At 35.9% G+C, this 23,679-nt stretch overlaps 1 protein-coding gene and 1 long non-coding RNA gene across 5 annotated transcripts in view; one reads left to right on the top strand and one right to left on the bottom strand.

Moving 5' to 3' along the window:
• The window catches only part of LOC308622691, a 70,983-nt gene extending 70,562 nt beyond the window's left edge, over positions 1-421 (bottom strand). Inside the window, exon 1 of the long non-coding RNA XR_014016676.1 lies at positions 360-421. This is a non-coding gene — a long non-coding RNA (uncharacterized lncRNA). The remainder of the gene's footprint in view (positions 1-359) is intronic.
• SEMA3A (semaphorin 3A) overlaps positions 1-23,679 on the top strand; it is a 507,688-nt gene that overhangs the window by 439,242 nt on the left and 44,767 nt on the right. For all 4 annotated transcript variants that reach the window (XM_081244273.1, XM_081244271.1, XM_081244270.1 and 1 more), the window contains 4 exons: positions 16,562-16,704; positions 18,472-18,586; positions 18,676-18,745; positions 21,348-21,492. In XM_081244273.1, the coding sequence (XP_081100399.1) occupies positions 16,562-16,704; positions 18,472-18,586; positions 18,676-18,745; positions 21,348-21,492 (473 nt within the window). The remainder of the gene's footprint in view (positions 1-16,561; positions 16,705-18,471; positions 18,587-18,675; positions 18,746-21,347; positions 21,493-23,679) is intronic.

Genomic DNA, 23,679 nt, shown 5'->3' with positions numbered 1-23,679 from the left:
TTAAAGGAGTCTGAAGTGGTAGAAAGCATCAAGGTTTTCCACTAATTTTTTATTAAAGTTAAAAGCTGATCTCTTTATTAAAATAGTAAATAATAATCAAATAGTGTATGTGTATATGCAACCTAGAGACATATTACAAAAATTACAGAATACATAGGTATAAATATTTGATGCTGCTTGATGCAGTAGAAAAACTCAGCTCTTGTTCACATCCTAGCTTTGCCAGTTTCTAGTTTGCATTTTGAGCATTTGTTGAGTCTTAATGTCAGAGTTTCTTTCTGGGATGAGTGTGGCTTAAAATAATGTATAAGAAGGACAAGGAAGGGGCAAAAAAAACAGTACTTTTTATTTTCACTTACCATTTGTGCTCATCTTCCATTCTAATCAGCCCTTCTCTCTTTCCTGGCATGATTCATTTTGAACCTTTCTTCGGGTTAAACTATCCCAAGAGCTGTTATAGTTTCCCAGCCAGCTAAGCATCAAAAGTTTTTCCAGGCCTGTTCCTTGGCAGCCAGAGGTTTTTCTATTCCACAGCCAAAAATGATATATCCATTATGCTTAGGCTGTTAGCTAAGAATGTGAGATGACCTTATGCTGCATTCCCTGCATTCCCAATGTGCTGGAAGTTCCCATTCATGGTCTTCTGATTCTTCAGGGCCTTTTTTCCCCCTTATGTTGCATCAAAGCTGAAAGGGGAAGAAACTAGTCACTATGGTTGCCATCCTGGTGCACTGGCCTTCATCTGGTGAGGATTTTTCCCCATCAGCAACTTGTAAGTATTTTGAAGTCTAAGGCTGTGATACTGGAAATATTTTTTTTAATTGTAAAAATGAAGTTATATGGTTTACATAATACAATTGGTCTTTGTTCTTCTCAGTTGTCTTTAACAGGTTTATAGCTTTCTTATCAGCTGGCTTCTGATTCAGCTTGCTTTCATTAGCAATCTAAGTTTCTGTTATGATTAACTATTTTTTTTCCCTTTTTTTTTTTTTTTTTTTTTGGTGGCACCACGCAGCTTGCAGGATCTTAGTTCCCTGACCAGGGATCGAACCCGGGCCCCCAGCAGTGGAAGCATGGAGTCTTAGCCACTGGACCGCCAGGGAATTCCCACCATTAACTTTAAAACATATATTCAGGGCTTCCCTGGTGGCTCAGTGGTTGAGAGTCCGCCTGCCGATGCAGGGGACACGGGTTCGTGCCCCGGTTCGTGCCCCGGTTCGTGCCTGCGTGTCTGGAGCCTGTGCTTCGCAACAGGAGAGACCACAATAGTGAGAGGCCTGTGTACCACCAAAAAAAAAAAAAAAGAAAAAAAACATATATTTACATAGGATATTTCTCAAAGTTTTATAAACAGTGTTCTAAAATAATAACAGCTAGCAATTTTGAAGCCCTGTGATATAGTGGTATAGATAGGGAGGGAGATGATAGATAGACAGACAGACAGACATATGTGTGTATGTAGGTGTAGATGTATATATATTTTCTAATGTAATTCTCCCAGCACCCCTCAGAGACATGGGCTTCTGACAGATAAAGAAACTGAGGCTAGTTGACGTTAATTAATTTTTTGAAGTTACAAGTCTAGTGAGTGGGAGAAGCCTCGTTTCTATCAAGTTTTCTTTGACTCCTATCACAGAAGTTTTTATATATGTACAATGAAGTAAGAATTTGTTTATTTTTATGTTGTTAATTCAAGGTATATATTTAGTAAGGATTTTCCTTCCTACATAGTCATAATGTCAGTGAAATCACCTTTTAAGTGTGACGAGAACAAGAGTGTATATGTTTTTTTGTGAACTGTGTGAATTTTCAAGCCTTGCTTTCCTCTCATAGGTGGTGTTAGGATTGATTCACAGAGTTAGATAATTAGGACTGTTCTGCAGTGGGTTTTTTTTCCTTCTGTTCTGGTCTAGAACCCCCTAACATGCTTTACAAGAGGATTGTCTGAATGTTTCACGGTGTGAAACTAACTATTCCTCTTAAAGTTGCACAAGAGAGTTTATAATCATTAATTCCATCCTCTATCCAGATGAACTATCTGTAATTTATGTCCTAGAAAACCAATATATGTCCTACCTTTTAAATTTATAGGTACTCCAAAAGCCTTAATTAATCATCCAGTAGATTTGATTCATTTTCAGAAAAAATATTTCTACAATTTTAGTTGGATGTTTTTGTTCTTTGGGGATTGTCGGTGGAAGGGAGAAGTCCAGTCAAATGCTGGTCAGAATTTTGCCATACTAGTGAATCCGATTGATCCTAATGCTGAGAGCAGCAAAATGTGTTCATTATTTAAATAAGCTCAAGCTGCCAAATGAATCATACAGGCAGCTGTATGTCCTGTGCCAGCGTGTCATTTTCATTAAGTGTGAGATTGCACCTGAAGGACAGTTTAATTTGCAGGTGCTAAAAATATTTCGACAGAGTGGTACTGTTACAAGTAGCAGGTGGTGCCCAAACGTGACTTTGGCAAGAAATGCTATCTGTGGGATGAGGTGTAGAAGAATGTCAAGGGGGTAGTAACAGAGATAAAGGGGGAAAGAAAAGAGAAGTGTATTTACTCACCATTTATTGCTATTATGATTAAAGATGCCATGCTTCGCATGATAGCATTGGCCCAAGAGTATTAAATATGGTTCTTTGTTCAGCTTCTACCCTGTGCTCAGGGGCATTGCAAAAGTAGCACAGTACCTGTAAAGACAAAGTTTCTTCCCCAAAGGTATACCATTTAAGCTGTCCAGATGAGAGAATCTTTCCCACTCTATTTACCCTTTGTAGTGTTTACATTGCAGTTGTGTACTGGCAAGATTAATGCACTTTGATCTTGCTTATATGGATTTTGCCCTTTTCTTTTGATGTTCAGCTTTGAATACACATCCACATCTACTTCCTGCTTCACATTGCAAGAAATATTTTCAAATTGTACAAGGTCAAAGATTTTGTTAAACCATTGTCACTTGGGATTTTGTGAACTTTACAAAGTAGAGAACTGTACAGGGTTGCAATGTGGAGAGGTATCTAGGGGCATTGTAACTGTTTACATTATTAAAAAATCTGTAAATATGTGTCTGTTAGTTTCAATGGACTTGGGCCATATTGAAATCAGGAATTTTATCTGAGGACTGGAAATAGACAATCTCTGATTTAATGGGTTACAGAACACAAATTTTAAAAGAAAAAGTAACTAGTGGGTTTGGGTTTTTCATTGCTGCTTGCCATTTGCTGGGAGTAACTGGGAGTAGAATAACTTCCTTTGTGAATACCATGAATTTTCTTAGATTCCTAAGGAAAACTAATAAAGTAGGTCAATCTGAATGAATTTTGGTAAAACTTTTCCATGCGGAGTTTTTGATCACACAGCAAGTTATTGAATTGCTTGAAGCTTCTCAGGACAGTGGTAATCTCTGACCCCTAACATATGCATTGTTCTTAGCTTCATAAAAAGGAGAGACATGCTTTCTGATATTTTAATCCAATTGATGAAATCTAATTTTGAAAAATTGCAAACAGATAATCTTTTTTTTACTGCATTAATTACCTAATACAAAAGGATGCAATCAGAAAAAGAAAAGCTTCTTCCAAGTTCAAAGAACATTTATAACATTTCAGAAGAACATTCTGAAAACCCACTATTGCATAATAACTCTTAGAAATAGTTGCAATTTAGAGAAGCATGTCTAAGCATTTCTTTAACCAGGAACCTTTGTTAAGGCTATGATGAGTTCTGTTCATCCCCAAAGCTTCAATGAACTATGTCAAAAAGCAAGAAAATGTGATTCTTTAAAACAAAAAAAAACTTACACATTTTAGTTCAGCAAATTCATTTGTTTATTAATTAATTCATTTATTTAGGAGTGATGTTCTGTTTCAGAAATGATACTTATACTGGAAGAACTAGGAAAATATAGAGAGATCAGCTTACAAGAATAGAGGGGAAAGAAAACAAATTATTAAATAGAGTTTTATGGATTCTGATTGAGGAATATGCACCAGGTGCCAGGGAACGGTTTGTATGTTAAAGGGTGGTAGACCATACAAGGTGGTTTGGAGAAGGTGAGGCCAGAAGCAGGGAAAACGTTGAATGTGGCTGCCAGGAGAGAAGAGATAAGGACCTACATTTGGGTAGCTGCAGTGAGATAGATTCAAAATAAATTTTTAGTATATATAGAAGCTGAAGGTAAGAGAGGGAGAAATACAGGACAAATGCCTATCATAACAAAAATGAAGATGAACACAATAGAAAAAGAATTAAGTGATATAGAAGAGGTAGAAGCAAACTTTCCTCCATGTTCTGTGAGATAAATGCCTGTGAAGATGGTAGATGTGTTGTCTTCTAGAATGATATGCAGGTTCACTAAGGGGCTAAAGAAGGGAAACTGTGGTCAGTTCTACTGGAAGGTAAGTCAAGGTTAGTTCGTGGATGATGTGGATTGCCCTTAGTTTATTTTCTGTATCAGAGACAGTGTGAAGAATGAAACTGACAAGGTTTCTTACTTTCCTCTTGTGCTAGAAAGTTCTGAGCCAAAACCGTGGCCCGTCTTAAGCAGGTGTATTGATGAATGTAGTATCTCCTTTTAGCCCTGTTACTGACCCAGAGTAATATCAGCCCTATTGGCCTTTCTGCTTGCCACATCTTAATTTATGCTACTTTGTCATATCCTATGACACTTGAAATCTGTTCTGGAAAATATATGGTGTAGATGCATTTGTATTTATTTCTGTAGCACTGCATGGATGATGGCTTAGAAGAAATAGATAATACATGTGGAAGACCAGTTAGATGATTCCCAAAATATAACTGTTAAGTGAAAAGAATAAGAATTGTGCTGGCAAATTTAAGACTATAAAACAGAGAGAAGAAGTGAAAACAATAGCAGGTATAAGTTTGATAATAAATTTAGAGTAGAGAACAGAAGTCCTGCAGGAGATGGGGGCAATGTAAGGTAAAAACACATTTTATATCTATGTGCTGCTCTCGACATTAACCAAAATGGAACGGTAAGAGCAGAAACAGTTTTTAAGGAAAAGTTGACAAGTTCTTTGCTAGGCATGATGAATTAAAGTTGCAGTGAGATATCTAAGTAGAAAATTTTTGCCAAAATTTTGAAGTGCAGAATTGGATGTAGGAAGAAAAGAAAGGTTTATATAGTTAGGTGATATTCAAGCATTATAAGTGTATAAATCCCCAAAGAAAAAAACTTTAAAAATAAAGAAAATTAAGAATATTAAAATAATGGTAGCAATACTAGGAGATGACTTTATTTATAGGAGTAGAAAGAAATAAAAGTGCCCCCGCAAAATTTAAGGAATGTCTATATTTAGGGATTTAGGAAAAGAGAGTCCTAAAGGAAATTATGAAGATTTGATTATTAACAATTCAGGCTCAGAGACAAAAAAGCCACAAACCAGAGAAGCAATAAAAATTTGGGGGAAGATCTGAATATTTCATTGTGTCAGTGGCTAAAGACAACCAAAGGAGGATGATTACCAATTTGCTGATTTGGTGGTTTCTGTTGTTTCTCATTAAGAACACTACCAATGGTGAAAGTTGCCAAAATCTATAGACAGCAAAGAGTTGAGAAGCAAGTGGTAACTGGGGCAGGAAGTATATGTACTCTCCCAAGAAGTTCTTTGGCTTAATGGGTGCAAGAAACCACAATAGATTCCATGGAGTGTCCGTGGAAGTTTTCTGGTTTTCTTTTTCTTTCTCAGGATAAAAAGATTTAAAATATTGAAAATTCAACAAAAGATTGCCTTCTTCCGTTCATTTTACAGCTCCCCAGTTGCTAGATTTCTTCCTGCTTTTCATCACTTTTCTCAGGACTCCACTCTATCCTCTTTTATCTTTTTATTCTATACCCTCCTAATCACCCCCATTGACTTTACTTTAAAATAGCTTCAACTATAGGCTTCTTTTCTTTTCTAAGCTCTTTTTTTTAATTTTTGCATTTTCTTTACATTTTTTTATACAGCAGGTCCTTATTAGTCATCAATTTTATACACATCAGTGTATACATGTCAATCCCAATCTCCCAATTCATCCCCCCACCCCCACAACCCCCCGCTGCTTTCCCCCCCTTCGTGTCCATACGTTTGTTCTCTACATCTGTGTCTCAATTTCTGCCCTGCAAACCAGTTCATCTGTACCATTTTTCTACGTTCCACATATATGCGCTAAAATACGATATTTGTTTTTCTCTTTCTGACTTACTTCACTCTGTATGACAGTCTTTAGATCCATCCATGTCTCAACAAATGACCCAATTTCGTTCGTTTTTATGGCTGAGTAATATTCCATTGTATATATATACCACATCTTCTTTATCCATTCATCTGTCGATGGTCATTTAGGTTGCTTCCATGACCTGGCTATTGTAAATAGTGCTGCAATGAACGTTGGGGTATATGTGTCTTTTTGAATTATGGTTTTCTCTGGGTATATGCTCAGTAGTGGGATAGCTGGGTCATATGGTAATTCTATTTTTATTTTTTAAGGAACCTCCATACTGTTCTCCATAGTGGCTGTATCAATTTACATTCCCACCAACAGTGCAAGAGGGTTCCCTTTTCTCCACACCCTCTCCAGCATTTGTTGTTTGTAAATTTTCTGATGATGCCCATTCTAACTGGTGTGAGGTGATACCTCATTGTAGTTTTGATTTGCATTTCTCTAATAATTAGTGATGTTGAGAAGCTTTTCATGTGCCTTTTGGCCATCTGTATGTCTTCTTTGGAGAAATGTCTATTTAGGTCTTCTGCCCATTTTTGGATTGGGTTGTTTGTTTTTTTAATATTGAGCTGCATGAGCTCTTTATATATTTTGGAGATTAATCCTTTGTCTGTTGATTCCTTTGCAATCCCATTCTGAGGGTTGCCTTTTCTCCCATTCTGAGTGTTGTCTTTTCATCTTGTTTATGGTTTCCTTTGCTATACAAAAGCTTTTAAGTTTCATTAGGTTCCATTTCTTTATTTTTGTTTTTATTTCCATTACTCTAGGAGGTGGGTCAAAAAAGATCTTGCTGTGATTTATGTCAGAGAGTGTTCTTCCTATGTTTTCCTCTAAGAGTTTTATAGTGTCCAGTCTTACATTTAGGTCTCTAATCCATCTTCAGTTTACTTTTGTGTATGGTGTTAGGGAGTGTTCTTATTTCATTCTTTTACATGTAGCTGTCCAGTTTTCCCAGCACCACTTATTGAAGAGACTCTCTTTTCTCCATTGTATATCCTTGCCTCCTTTTTCATACATTAGTTGACCATGGATGCGTGGGTTTATCTCTGGGCTTTCTATCTTGTTCCATGGATCTGTGTTTCTGTTTTTGTGCCAATACCACATTGTCTTGATTACTGTAGCTTTCTAGTGCAATCTGAAGTCAAGGAGCCTGATTCCTCCAGCTCCGTTTTTCTTTCTCAAGATTGCTTTGGCTATTCGGGGTCTTTTGTGTCTCCATATAAATTTTAAGATTTTTTGTTCTACTTCCATAAAAAATGCCATTGGTAATTTGATAGGGATTGCATTGAATCATAGATTGCTTTGGGTAGTCTAGTCATTTTCACAATATTGATTCTTCCAATCCAAGAACATGGTATATCTCTCCATTTGTTTGTATCATCTTTAATTCCTTTCATCAGTGTCTTATAGTTTTCTGCATACAGGTCTTTTGTCTCCTTAGGTAGGTTTATTCCTAGGTATTTTATTCTTTTTGTTGCAATGGTAAATCGGAGTGTTTCCTTAATTTCTCTTTCAGATTTTTCATCATTAGTCTATAGGAATGCAAGAGACTTCTGTGCATTAATTTTGTATCCTGCAACTTTACCAAATTCATTGATTAGCTCTAATAGTTTTCTGGTGGCATCTTTAGGATTCTCTATGTATAGTATCATGTCATCTGCAAAGAGTGACAGTTTTACTTCTTCTTTTCCAACCTGCATTCCTCTTATTTCTTGTTCGTCTCTGATTGCTGTGGCTAGGACTCCCAAAACTATGTTGAATAATAGTGGTGAGAGTGGACATCCTTGTCTTGTTCCTGATCTTAGAGGAAATGCTTTCAGTTTTTCACCATTGAGAATGATGTTTCCTGTGTTTTTTTCCTATATGGCCTTTATTATGTTGAGGTAGGTTCCCTCTATGCCCACTTTCTGGAGAGTTTTTATGATAAATGGGTGTTGAATTTTGTCAGAAGCTTTTTCTGCATCTGTTAGGATGATCATATGGTTTTTATTCTTCCATTTGTTAGTATGGTTTATCACATTGATTGATTTACGTATATTGAATCCTTGCACCCACTTGAGCATGGTGTATAATCCTTTTAATATGTTGTTGAATTCTGTTTGCTAGTATCTTGTTGAGGATTTTTGCATCTATATTCATCAGTGATATTGGTCTGTAATTTCTTTTTTTGTAGTATCTTTGTCTGGTTTTGGTATCAGGGTGATGGTGGCCTCATAGAATGAGTTTGGGAGTGTTCCTTCCTCCGCAGTTTTTTGGAAGAGCTTGACAAGTATGGGTGTTAGCTCTTCTCTAAATGTTTAATAGAATTCACCTGTGAAGCCATCTGGTCCTGGACTTTTGTTTGTTGGAAGATTTTTAATCACAATTTCCATTTCATTACTTGTGATTGGTCTGTTCATATTTTCTATTTCTTCCTATTTCTTCCTGTTTCAGTCTTGGAAGGTTATACCTTTCTAAGAACTTGTCCATTTCTTCCAGGTTGTCCATTTTATTGGCATAGATTTGCTTGTAGTAGTCTTTTAGGATGCTTTGCATTTCTGCCGTGTCCGTTGTAACTTCTCCTTTTTCATTTCTAATTTTATTGATTTGAGTCCTCTTCCTCTTTTTCTTGATGAGTCTGACTAATGGTTTATCAATTTTGTTTATCTTCTCAGAGAACCAGCTTTTAGTTTTATTGATCTTTGCTATTGTTTTCTTTGTTTCTATTTCATTTATTTCTGCTCTGATCTTTCTGATTCCTTTCCTTCTGCTAACCTTGGATTTTGTTTGTTCTTCTTTCTCTAGTTCCTTTAGGTGTAAGGTTAGATTGTTTATTTGAGATGTTTCTTGTTTCTTTAGGTAGGCTTCTATAGCTATAAACTTCCCTCTTGAACTGCTTTTGCTGCATCCCATAGGTTTTGGATCGTCATGTTTTCACTGTCATTTGTCTCTAGGTATCTTTTGATTTCCTCTTTGGTGTCTTCAGTGATCTCTTGGTTATTTAGTAACGTATTGTTGAGCATCCATGTTTTTGTGTTTTTTACATTTTTTCCCCTGTAATTTATTTCTAATCTCATAGTGTTGTGTTCAGAAAAGATGCTTGATATGATTTTGATTTTCTTAAGTTTACTGTGGCTTGATTTGTGACCCAAGATGTGAACTATCCTGGAGAATATTCTGTGTGCACTTGAGAAGAAAGTGTAATCTGCTGTTTTTGGATGGAATGTCCTATAAGTATCAATTAAATCTATCTGGTCTATTGTGTCATTTAAAGCTTCTGTTTCCTTATTTTTTTTCATTTTGGATGATCTGTCCATTGGTGTAAGTGAGGTGTTAAAGTTCCCCACTATTACTGTGTTATTGTCAATTTCTTCTTTTATAGTTCTTAGCAGTTGCCTTACGTATTGAGGTGCTCCTATGTTGGGTGCATATATATTTAAAATTGTTATATCTTCTTCATGGATTGATTCCTTGATCATTAGGTAGTCTCCTTCCTTGTCTTTTGTAACATTCTTTATTTTAAAGTCTACTTTATCTGATACTGCTACTCTAGCTTTCTTTTGATTTCCATTTGCATGGAGTATCTTTTTCCATCCCCTCACTCTCAGTCTGTATGTGTCCCTAGGTCTGAATTGGGTCTCTTGTAGACACCATGTATATGGGTCTTGTTTTTGTATCCATTCAGCAAGGCTGTGTCTTTTGGTTGGAGCATTTAATCCATTCACGTTTTAGGTAATTATCTATATGTATGTTCCTATGACCATTTTCTTGATAGTTTTAGGTTTGTTTTTGTAGGTCCTTTTCTTCTCTTGTGTTTCCCACGTAGAGAAATTCCTTTAGCATTTGTTGTAGAGCTGGTTTGGTGGTGCTGAATTCTCTTTGCTTTTGCTTGTCTGTAAAGCTTTTGATTTCTCCGTCGAATCTGAATGAGCTCCTTGCCGGATAGAGTAATCTTGGTTACAGGTTCTTCCCTTTTATCACTTTATGTATATCATGCCACTCCCTTCTGGCTTGTAGAGTTCCTGCTGAGAAATCAGCTATTAACTTTATGGGAGTTCCCTTGTATGTTATTTGTCGTTTTTCCCTTGCTGCTTTCAATAATTTTTCTTTATTTTTAATTTTTGCCAGTTTGATTACTGTGTGTCTCGGTGTGTTTCTCCTTGGGTTTCTCCTGTATGGGACTCTCTGCGCTACCTGGACTTGGGTGGCTATTTCCTTTCCCATGTTAGGGAAGTTTTCCACTATAATCTCTTCAAATATTTTCTTGGGTCCTTTCTCTCTCTCTTCTCCTTCTGACAGGCCCATAATGCAAATGTTGTTGCATTTAATGTTGTCCCAGAGGTCTCTTCGGCTGTCTTCATTTCTTTTCATTCTTTTTTCTTTATTCTGTTCTGCAGCAGTGAATTCCACCATTCTGTCTTCCAGGTCACTTACCCATTCTTCTGCCTCAGTTATTCTGCTATTGATTCCTTCTAGTGTATTTATCATTTCAGTTATTGCATTGTTCATCTCTGTTTGTCCGTTCTTTAATTCTTCTAGGTCTTTGTTAAACATTTCTTGCATCTTCTCGGTCTTTGCCTCCATTCTTTTTCTGAGGTCCTGAATCATCTTCACTATCATTATTCTGAATTCTTTTTCTGGAAGGTTGCCTATCTCCACTTCATTTAGTTGTTTTTATGGGGTTTTGTCTTGTTCCTTCATCTGGTACATAGCTCTCTGCCTTCTCATCTTGTCTATCTTTCTGTGAATGTGGTTTTCGTTCCACAGGCTGCAGGATTGTAGTTCTCCTTGCTTCTGCTGTTTGTCCTCTTGTTCATGAGGCTGTCTAAGAGGCTTGTGCAAGTTTCCTGATGGGAGGGACTGGTGGTGGGTAGATCTGACTGTTGCTCTGGTGGGCAGAGCTCAGTAAAACTTGAATCCGCTTGACTGCTGATGGGTGGGGCTGGGTTCCCTCCCTGTTGGTTGTTTGGTCTGAGGCAACCCAGCACTGGAGCCTACCTGGGCTCTTTATGGGGATAATGGCAGACTCTGGGAGGGCTCATGCCAAGGAGTACTTCCCAGAACTTGTGCTGCCAGTGTCCTTGTCCCCACGGTGAGCCACAGCCACCTCCTGCCTCTGCAGGAGACCCTCCAACACTAGCAGGTAGGTCTGGTTCAGTCTCCCCTGGGGTCACTGCTCCTTCCCCTGGGTCCTGATGTGCACACTACTTTGTGTGTGCCCTCCAAGAGTGGAGTCTCTGTTTCCCCCCATCCTGTCGAAGTCCTGCAATCAAATCCCACTGGACTTCAGAGTCTGATTCTCTAGGAATTCCTCCTCCCGTTGCCAGACTCCCAAGTTGGGAAGCCTGACGTGGGGCTCAGAACCTTCACTCCTATGGGTGGACTTCTGTGGTATAAGTGTTCTCCAGTCTGTGAGTCACCCACCCACCATCCCACCAGTTATGGGATTTGATTTTACTGTGATTGCACCCCTCCTACCATCTCATTGTGGCTTCTCCTTTGTCTTTGGATGTGGGGTATCTTTTTTGTTGAGTTCCAGTGTCTTTCTGTTGATGATCGTCCAGCAGCTAGTTGTGATTCTGGTGTTCTCGCAAGAGGGAGTGAGAGCACATCCTTCTACTCCGCCATCTTGGTTCCTCCCTCTCCAAGCTCTTGTATTTCCTGATCTAATGTATAACTTCACAAGCATCTGCCTCTAAAGATGCACTAAACTGAGCTAGTCTTCCTTCCACATCTCGTATCTATTCTTCCTCAAGTGTTCCTTCTTGGTAAATGATTCCTATCCCACCAGTTGTTTAAATTGGTCTTTCCTTTAATTTTACCATGATTTTTCTTACTGCTTCTCACATTCAACATCTTATCAGTGAACGTAATCCATTGGTTCTACTTTCCCATAATCTCTGCATATGTCTCCTCTGTCATACAAGTCCACATCACTGTCATTTCTCACCGGTCTTCTAAGTAATCTTCCTGCCTTCATTCTTGCCTCAGTATATATTTTTTTCCTACAGCAGCCAGTGATCTTCTTAAAATAGAAACCTGGTAATGTCATTACTAGGTTTAAAATACCTCATTGGCTTCCCTTTTAGCCATTAGGACAATAAACTCCTGAACAATAAACGTCCTTCTGCTGACCTCTGCTTAACTTTCTGTCATCCTCTCTGACCACCTCTCTCTCCTGTTGCACAACATTCTCTGTTGTTTCTGTGACCTTGCACCTGTGTTTCTTCTACCTGGGAAACTCTTATTCTTCAGGTCTTGAATTACATGTCATATCTTCTGAGAAAAACTTTCCCTAATTCCTTCAAAGCAAGATCAGTTGTCCCTTTTATTTCTCACTGCATTCGTTCCAAACTCATTTTTGCTTGTTATGTGCAATTTGATAATTGCTCTGTTTAACTGTTAGTATTCCCTCACAGATAGCATCATGTAGGCAGAAAACATTTCATCACAATATCCCCTAATCTTCTACAATTCAGGGCATAGAGTAAATGATTAGGAGATATTTGATAAATGAAAATATAAATGTAAGTGATTACATGAAGAATAGAGATTGCTTATTGGAGCAACATTCTGTAGATTATTAGATTGAGAGCAAATAGAGAGAGGCCTTATATATATAATGGAAGGGAAATAATTCTTCCACAAAAGGACGAAAAGAACAATTGTGGGGGGGGTGAAGGAAGCAAAAGGAGGGAGTTCTTACTGAATGGCCTTGGTCTCAGCAGTATAACAAATTAGAAAGTCCATCTTTGGTGGGTAGATTGAGAGATGGCACATTAGTTGTTGTGAAGACAATTAGAATGATTTTAAACAGTAGCTGATAATAAGTCTAAGGTGAGCCACTAAAAGTAAATGAAATAATTACTTAGCAACACTAGAATTCTTGTTGAGGATAAATAACTTGAATTTATGGCAAATCCATTTACTACAATTATATGGTTTTCTCCATCCTGGCTTAGGTGTATGGTAGCAAAGGAGAAAAAAGTTCTGGGATTTCATAGGCAGGTAAGTGGAGGTTTAGGAGGCCAAGAGGTTCTAGGGTGATAATGAAGACAATTAGAATGACTGGTTAGAATGTTCATGTGATAAAGAGGGGAATTCACCAGAGGGGAGGGGAATAGACTGAGAGAATAAGAGGGGCAAGGAAGGGAGAGGCAGACTTTGGAGCATAAGTAGAAAATGAACAGTGAGCAGAGATTTTGGCCAAAAAAAAAAAAAAGATTTTCTAAATTTGAAATATTAGAAGAATGGCTTCTTTTAAATTTTTGGAAGACATCAACTAAAGACCTAATTTATTTTGAAATTAGAGTGAATGTTTTTTCAAGTATAAGATATAACCTAAATTTCTTGAAGACAAGTAAACATTGTTTTTCTTTGATAATCTCTTTTACTGTTTTGATATATTTGGCTTTTGTTTTCTATGCCTAATGGTATTTTTTGTCTGTATCTGAAGCTATGTCAGACTGTTAATTCACCTACCAAATCTTCTGTGTCTGTAGTATCAGATACTAAAGGAGAGACTAGAATTGAAGACCCTTTTAACAATTAATGTACGTGATAACTTGTTTGAATTATTTCCTACTAGAGTCCACATTTGTAAGATGATAATTATCTTCACATATTTTAGAGATGGAAGCATGATGCTTGATAACTCCTTTTTTCATGCCCAAATACTAACTTAAGAGAATATCTATAGGTTTAAAATATTGTTTGCTTTGTTGTCATTTGTATGCTTCTAACACCACTTTTGCTAGATTGTAGCTTTCTGAAAACAAGGGATATATATTATTCATTTTGTTTTCTACATAGTGCCTTGCATGTATTTGTGATCAAATAAAAGGTAGTTGGATTTAATTACTTGAAATCCTTTAAGTTATTCAGGTGTTTATATGAACAACTTCCTTAATATGGGAGGTAGTATTAAAGCGACTTCTCCATTTTTTCAGCATTAAAGCAGAAGAAAGTATGATTTTTCACTTTAATTCTGCAGCTGGATTATAATGAGATCTTATAATGAGAACTTAACATGTGATTGAGGCTTCCTTTTAGTATCATCATCATAACAACATAGTATATTTGTTAATATTTTACAGAGTTGTTTCACATGTACTATTTAAGTTTAAAATACTTGTTTGTATGTGAACTGTTTATGACACAAGGTGAATTGAACTTAACATGAAATAAACCCAATTTGAAAATTAGGCAACTGAGATCTGAGAGGTAAGAAGAGTCTTGCTAAAATGCCACAAAAGTTGTAAGTGATTGAACTGAGTTCTGTCACGTGTAGGTCTGTGCTATGTATCTGCATGCACATGCACGCACACATACATGCACATGCTGAATTTCTGAACCTATAAATCTGACTTCATCAGTGGGGTGGTAATTATTGGGTTTGTAACATAATTCGTACTATTGTCACATTAATCCACTCACCATTCTTCAGGAGACAAAAACATGTATACAAATATGTTTATGAATATGATTAAGTAGAAATTTATGAAGAAAAACCACCTTTGCAACATTTTTTAAAGTTGAAGTAATGTATTATTAAAAATTCTAGTCCTGATTCCAAATTTTGAGGTTTTATTCTCCTTCCCTTATTCCACTGGCATACTGAACTTTAAATATGAATAGGTATTTTTTCATATGTTTCCCATTACTTACAGGGTCTGTATAATTTGCCTGAAAAAGATAGTGGAGTGTAGCCCTGTGAAATATACTAAGTACATGGTCCCAGAGCAAATGCTAAAGGAAAGTTACAAGTGTAGTACACATGACAACATGATTATTCACAGGTTAAAAGGTTAGGACTAAATAAGATGGATAAAGCTGGTTTCAATATTCTGATCCCTTTCCTGGTATCTTAAGTATGGTGCTGACCTAGGTGTGTGTATTTCATTGTTAACTTGATAACATAATACACCATAGGAGTAAAAGTAGGTTATTGTGAGAAATTAAATACCTGCAACCATCCTAAGTGCTTTCAGTGAAACAAACTCAGCTTCTTAGTATGTTACATTGTTAAAGCCGTGAAGCAATACATATTGTTAAATAGATTATATGAGCCCACAGCCATATGAAGCCAGGTACTTACAGAAGTATGTTTTGAAGTGGGACTCTAGACATCACAAATACACCTTCTGCATAATCTAGGCAGTCTTGTTTTTTCCTTTTCTCTTTCCTTGTCTTCTTGCACAGATATTCATTGAATGCCCACAGCGTTTTAAGCTCTAGGATCATAGCATCAAACAAAACATGCCAAGTCCTTGTTCTCATCAAACTGATATTCACTGGGATGGAGAGGGAGACAGACAATAAGTAAATGAAGATTAAAGAGAGACAAAGAAACAGAGAGATGTAGCATAGCAGGTGTTTCATAATGTTAGGAAGAAAAGTAATGCATGTGAGTAGGAGTTAGGCTTTCAGCACTTTAAATTAGGGTAGTCAACAAAGATGTCTTTAATAACATAATACTTTGAACAAAGACCTGAGTAAAAATAAGAATCCTGTCATTAGAATATATGAGGGCAGAGAGTTACACAGTGAGGAAAAATCTGAGGCAGTACTGAGAGTGCTTGACCTGTTTGAGAACCAGGAAGGGGTTTGGTATGTCTGGCTAAGAGTAAGTTAGGGAAGGGAAGGGTAAGAAGAAGAAAAGTCATGTGCGGTAGCAGGGACCAGATGGTAAATGACTTCTGGTCACTGGAAGGAGTTTGCATTTTATTGTGTGTGATTTGAAAAGATATAGGAGGGTTTAGATATGTCTGAACTGACATATCAGAGGTACACACTGTTACGTGGAGACTCAGAGAACTCAAGGGTAACTCCACTGTTTGGGGCTTGAGTACTTCATAAATGACAATGCCATTTAATGAGATGGGGTACAACTTGAGAAAATTTCTTTCGCTTTCTATGAATCTCATCTCTCCCCTCCCACCTAGTTTTTGCTGGAAAATGGAATAGACCAATTGGTAGTTTGATTTAAATTATTTTATGCTTGAAAGAAAGAATAACAGTAGTGATGACAATAAGTAATATTTGATAGCCCTTACACTTTGCAAAATGTTTTAATATCCAATAATGCATCTGTACTATATGGTCACATGGAGGATTTCTGTACGTACTCCTAACTTTACGGAAAAAAAATTATTTTTGAGACATAAGGTGATTTGTAACATACTTTAAAATACATAAGAGCAGTTCACATCTACTGAAAAAGAGTGAACTAAAGAGAGATTAGGTCTTGAAATATGTCACAAAGGGGTTAAGAGAAAATTGAAAATGGACTGTAATGAATGGTCTTATTTACCCAACTGTGAATTAATATATATGCTATAATTTGTCTCTCAGATCCAAGGTTCATTAGTGCCCACCTCATCCCAGAAAGTGACAACCCTGAAGATGACAAAGTGTATTTTTTCTTCCGTGAAAATGCGATAGATGGAGAACACACTGGAAAAGCCACTCACGCTAGAATAGGTCAGATATGCAAGGTGAGGTAAAGAAAAAAATGAGGAGGGTATCATTGTCCAATCGCAGTTTTTTCCTTTTCCACCTTTGTACAGATATAATGAAAAATATGGCTAAAAAGCTTGACTGATCACTATAAATATTTAAATAGCAAAAAAAGATTGAAAACATATTATAGTTGCTTATGAATAACTTCATAGTCAAACATAGAGGTACAGGTTGTGAGGTGTTATTTCACAATTACATTAAATAATATTAGTTTGAAATTCTAGAGAAATAATTTTTTTCATATTACCTGGGAAAATATAATTTTTGTATTCTCAGACCTAGCATAGGTTCCTACAATGTATAAGTTTTCAATGAATATTTTTTGTTGGAAATAACTCAAGTATGAATATAAAAGAGACAAGTGTTAAAGCTTGTTCTTATGAATTGATTATAGCATCCTGTATACACATATGTGCACACACATAATTTTGAAGCTCTGAACTTTCATATACTGTGTGGCACAAATTCAGATGTGATATGTATTATAATTTTAGATATATAGAATAAAAAATTGGTCAGTAAATACTTATGGATTAATTAGTACCAGTGTGAAAATATGATAACAATACTATGCTTATGCTCTATATAGTACAGTATATATGAAATATGAATGAAGCTAACTTATTATATATTAAAGCACCTTTCATCTCAAGAAAAATCACAAGGCCAACCAAATCCAGTTACTGTCTTAAAATGAAATTATTTCTTTTTAAAAAATAATCATGAAATTTTAAAACTCCCTGTCTTGGGGGCAGGGGTATCCTCTTTCCTATCCCAATCATGATCTAATTATTTATCTGTAGTATATTAAATTACTGGAAAATTAAAAGTTTTAATGCTCTGGAAACATGTAAATGATATATGCAATATATGAGAATCTTTTTTCCACAAAATATAAGGCATATTTAAAAGCAGTACTTACAAGGGTTAAAAAAATCTTTATACTAAATAAAATCATATAAACAAAATATAAATCAGTGTTATATTTTTGAAGAAAAAGTTATTTTCCTTCAAACATATGCACATAAATATTATTTTATGAGACTATAAGTTACTGGTGAATCCATACCATCATAATAGAATTTATTGCTACATCAGGTTACAGTTAAGTTTCATTTTCAGTGAGAAGATACTTTTTCAAAATTTTTGCTCTAGAATGAGTTTTCTTTATTAAGATTTATGCAAATGTTTTTTCAACATGCTGTTTGTAAAGTCAGCATTGCGTCAACTGAGCTTATAAAAATACTTGATGCTAGCATGCTTTTGTTTGTGGTGTATTTTCAGTATGGGTTATAAGGCATGCAGTTATTCTTTCATTCAGTAAATACTCATTAAGTGCCTACTATGTGCCAATGTGCTTACCTGTGTGAACCAGCCTACTTAGGTGAGTAAAATCGTAAGGAAAACTTACATAAGAAAGAGAGACTAAAAGCAAACCAAAACAAACACAAGAGTAATATCGTTCATTGCCAAGTGGTAACAGAATGGAAAAAGTACAGTGACTTTTTAATGCTAAGGCATATTTACTGTAACTCATTCCTTGAACAAGGTTGGAGTGAATAGATTTCACCAAAAATATAATAAGAAAGCGTAGTTACTTGTATCTAGTCATTTAAAATTCATTTCTCAATTTGAAAAATGAGGAATTGTGTTTTGTATCTGTCTCAAGATATGAGAAGATAAGATATTTGAAATTATCATTTGCATGCACAATTTCTAAAACCATTATTCTCTCCTTTCAGAATGACTTCGGGGGCCACAGAAGTCTGGTGAATAAATGGACAACATTCCTCAAATCTCGTCTTATTTGTTCAGTGCCAGGTCCAAATGGCATTGACACTCATTTTGATGAATTGCGTAAGTAGCTGATGATGTCATATAGAGAATATTCAAACTTTGCCATTACCTTCAAAAATGCAACTTTCTCCAATTTTGTTTTAAAACAGAGGATGTATTCCTAATGAATTCTAAAGATCCTAAAAATCCAATTGTATATGGAGTGTTTACAACTTCCAGGTAAATAACACTTTGCTCTCTTATTATCATAGAAAATTCATGTCCTTTAGATGCTTTCCAAGTGTCCATAATTTGTGAAAATATTTTTGAAAGAACAACGTCAGCTAAACCTTTGAGCTCTTGTGCATCCTTGGGTGCCTGAAATAAGTCATGACCTAAATGGTTTTTTACATAAATTTTAGCAAAGAATTCACTACTATAAATTTAATGATGAAAAATGTATGCCATGCCCTATGTATAGCTTTGACTTTAAAAATTTGAGTGAAATGTAAAATATTATAAACATAGAGCTCTGAGTTTTGTTAAAAGTTTGTAGTGATATATAAACTAAGGGTGAAAAATCTTTCCCTCCCCTATCCTTTCTCTTCTTCTTTGTCCCTAACCCTCTTCCTCTCTCACTCTCTCTCTCTCCTCCTTCTTCCCCCTCTCCCCCCCTCCTCCTTTCGTCATTCCCCATCTGCCTCAAAGCTCTTGCTGTCAGTCAAGCAGTAATTATTTCCTGACTATTACATTCAGCATAAAGTTTACATTACCTGAAATTGCTAAAAGAAACATATATTTAAATGCATATAAAGAGGGATATGCATTTGGATATGTATAAATGTTTAAAAGAAAAATAATTTAAAATCAAAAGTCAGGAAAAGTGCTACAAGGGACTGTGATAGCATAAAGAAAGGTTAACTACGATGTCCAAACACTGATTTTTTTCTGTAAATATTAAAGCCATTACAAATTGATTGGACATTTTTACTTAATTTTTAAAATAACATGTAAAAATTAGGAAAACTATATTAGTAAAACCAGATGCAATTTCCCATACCTAAATATTTCTCCCCTTTGGTATAAAAACAGAATGACCGCTAAAGAATGTGGGAGGTTTGGGCTTCCCTGGTGGCGCAGTGGTTGAGAGTCCGCCTGCCGATGCAGGGGACACGGGTTCGTGCCCCGGTCCGGGAGGATCCCACATGCCGTGGAGCAGCTGGGCCCGTGAGCCTGCATGTCCGGAGCCTGTGCTCCACAACGGGAGAGGCCACAACAGTGAGAGGCCCGTGTACCGAAAAAAAAAAAAAAAAAAGAATGTGGGAGGCTCAAAGTAAACAAATATTAATCCATTTCTTCTGCTTCCTCATTGCTTAGTACAGCAGTTTTCAGTCTTACGCTTGCATCAGAATCGCCCAGAGAGCCTGTTAAAATACAGATGCTAGGCCCCGCCCTCAGAGTCTCTGATTCAGTAGGAAGAGGTAGGGCCTAAGAACGCATTTCTAACATTCCCAGGTGATGCCCACGCTGTTGGTCTAGGAACCACACTTTGAGAATCACTGGCTTAGTGGGTAAAATAATTTCACCTGTCTGCTTCAGCGAGATTGATGTCATATGAGTTAGTCTTAACAGCTGTAAATCCTAAAAAGATCTTTCGATGATGATGGGTTCCATCAATAGATAAGCAAAGTGTATAACAATGAAAAAGAGACACATAAACATTACAAACTACTATGATGTATCAAATATGTATTAATTTGCTACTTACTCCATTATGAAAATATTGTTGTTAAATTCTATAAGTATTTACTGAAATTAACTGTGTCAAGTACCATGCGATATGTAATTTATGTTACAGAAAAGAAGCCAGGCATGCTTCCTTCCCTCATGATGCTTGCACTCTACCAGACATTGTCTAGATGCAGCAGTTTTCAATAATAAACTCTTATTACACATGTTTTTCATTTGGTCTAATTTTTATGTAATTTTCTATGGGTAGAGATTGATTAAAAGGTAAGCATTCTATATTTTAAATGTGCACAGCTGTTTTATATCTTTGTATAAATAAATCCCTCAAGCTGTATTTATATAAGCAAAATAAAATGGGAAATTGTGGCATCTCATGGTAAACTTCCAATTTGCTTCAATTACCTGATTTTTTTTGTCCAACAAAATGATGGGGATAATTGCTATAATACTCCACTTTTGCTAGGGTGTAATAGCTATTAACTTAAAATGATTTCCTGTGTTGGAAAGACATGATTTTAAATGCCTTCACACAAATCGAGCTCTGTTACTTGATGAAATACTTTTGTTGGTTTGGGAGTTAAAAGTTATAACACTGACTATTCATCTTCTGCACCAGTTTCAGTTTATAAAATGAGTTCTTAAACATTCTTTCTTGTTTAAACATTTCCTGGTTTCAGCAATGATGCTTAAGTCTTAACATAATACCAAAGTTTATATTTTCATTTTATCTGATATCAGAATTAATCATTACCTTTTAGATTTCGTATATATGTTTTCCCTATCACTGTTTACATATGATATGAATGTATATATTTATATCGTATATTGTCTATTTATGAAATGAATATGTATATGTTCTATGGGTACTAAAGGTGTTTTCATCCATGCCTTCTAATTTTGAGCAATCATAATTTTGCCCTCTTGTGTACTATTAAAATATATATAAACATGTGACTTAAAGAATCCCAAACACTATTTGAGAATTTATGTTCAAGTATTGATAATTGCTATCTGAAATCTAAAAACTCAGTATAAATAGCTCTGTCATTGTGTAAAGATGAAAGTCTGTTTTTGTTCTGTCTGTCTTTTTTAGTAACATCTTCAAGGGGTCAGCCGTGTGCATGTATAGCATGAGTGATGTGAGAAGGGTGTTCCTGGGTCCATATGCTCACAGGGATGGTCCCAACTACCAGTGGGTGCCTTATCAAGGAAGAGTCCCCTACCCACGACCAGGAACTGTAAGTGGCCTAGGTGTTTAAGATAGGAAATGAATAAATTTATGCTGAAGATTAAAAAAAAAGCAGCTACATACATATTAAATTTAGATAATGTAAAAGAAAAATTCCAAGACTATAAATGAAAGAAAGGCAAGGATTTTTCTCTGATAACCATGAAATTCCACATTTAAAGACATGTTCCTCACAGCCATCAATGCTTAAGTTCAACGCTTACCAGTAGTTAATACCAATAATTTATGAGAAATAGAAACTGAGCAGGTAGCCTTATTTATCTTCTTTTCTGAAAGAGATATAGTAAAAATGGCTTTCATGGAGAGTTGAAACAATTAGGATACACATAGACTTGCTCTCTCTGATTGTGGCAAAGTCTCAAGAATTGCACATTAAATAGGAGGAAACAAATTTAAATCAATATTATCTTCCTGTGGAAGTGAGACACATCTCTCAAATAGGTAAAGAAGATATGCAAGGAAGAAACAAACAAAAACCTCATGGAAAGGGCCTAGGTGTATTAATAGATGCTGTCTACTATCGCTGACCTCTCTCCTTCCAGCAATGTTGTGCACATTCAGGCTTATAAAAAGGTGGACAGAGCTCAAAATAAAATGAGCTTTAAGTCTGCAATTTAAAGTAGGGAGAAAAAAAGAATAGACTGATAAGGTAGAAAGTGAGTGAATATGACATCAGATGTTCTAGAATATGTGGATGGAACCATCCAGTGCAACATTTCCTAACCCTAAGAATTTTTTTTTTTAACATCTTGATTGGAGTATAATTGCTTTACAATGGTGTGTTAGCATACGGCATTTGTTTTTCTGACTTACTTTATTCTGTGTGACAGACTCTAGGTCCATCCACCTCACTACAAATAACTCAATTTCCTTTCTTTTTATGGCTGAGTAATATTCCATTGTATATATGTGCCACATCTTCTTTATCCATTCATCTGTCAATGGACACTTAGGTTGCTTCCATGTCCTGGCTATTGTAAATAGAGCTGCAATGAACATTGTGGTACATGACTCTTTTTGAAATATGGTCTTCTCAGGTTATATGCCCAGTATTGGGATTGCTGGGCCCTATGGTAGTTCTATTTTTAGTTTTTTAAGGAACCTCCATACTGTTCTCCATAGTGGCTGTATCTATTTACATTCCCACCAACAGTGCAAGAGGGTTCCCTTTTCTCCACATGCTCTCCAGCATTTATTGTTTGTAGATTTTTTGATGATGGCCATTCTGACTGGTGTGAGGTGATACCTCATTGTAGTTTTCATTTGCATTTCTCTAATGATTAGTGATGTTGAGCATCCTTTCATGTGTTTGTTGGCAATCTGTATATCTTCTTTGGAGAAATGTCTGTTTAGATCTTCTGCCCATTTTTGGATTGGGTTGTTTGTTTTTTTTTTGATATTGAGCTGCATGAGCTGCTTGTAAATTTTGGAGATTAATCCTTTGTCAGTTGCTTCATTGACAAATATTTTCTCCCATTCTGAGGGTTGTCTTTTTGTGTTGTTTATGGTTTCCTTTGCTGTGCAAAAGCTTTTAAGTTTCATTAGGTCCCATTTGTTTATTTTCATTTTTATTTCCATTTCTCTAGAAGGTGATAACCCTAAGAATCTTTAAGGAAATAATTTCATATGATGAAAAAACTTGTTCTTTACGTTTAACCATTATTTTAATTTCATGTCAGCTTTATTGTTAAATTCAAGTAAATGATGTTTTTAGTTGAGTTTATTAGGCATAGGATGTTTTTAATCTTTATTTTCTGTAAAATTTTTTGCTAAACTTATTTATGAGCATTTCATAAAGATTACTTCAAGCTGATGGAGCTTGTAGGTAAAAAATCTAAATAGGCTTTCAGAAGAAAAAATGAACAAGATAGACTATCCATTGATTATAAGAAGCCTGTTTTAACAGATTTATGCATACATACATATGTATATGTATGTGTGTGTGTGTGTGTGTGTGTGTGTATATATATAAAATAGTATATACATTAGCCCAATAATTGTTCCCATTTCACAGATGAAGACTCTGAGGCAAAGAGAGGAGCCAAGATTCATTCCAGGCAGTTTGATTCTAGAGCCTGAATTCTCACCCATTATTCATAGAGAGTTGTTATGACATGGTCCATTAAGTCAGCAGTGTGAACCAAGTGCTGGAGGCAGAAGACAGAAAGCACTGCCT

The sequence above is a fragment of the Mesoplodon bidens genome, assembly GCF_964165515.1.
Source record: "Mesoplodon bidens genome assembly, chromosome: 9".
NCBI lineage: Eukaryota > Metazoa > Chordata > Mammalia > Artiodactyla > Ziphiidae > Mesoplodon > Mesoplodon bidens.
The sequence above is the reverse complement of the archived record's forward strand: the minus strand, read 5'-3'. Positions and strand labels throughout refer to the sequence as shown.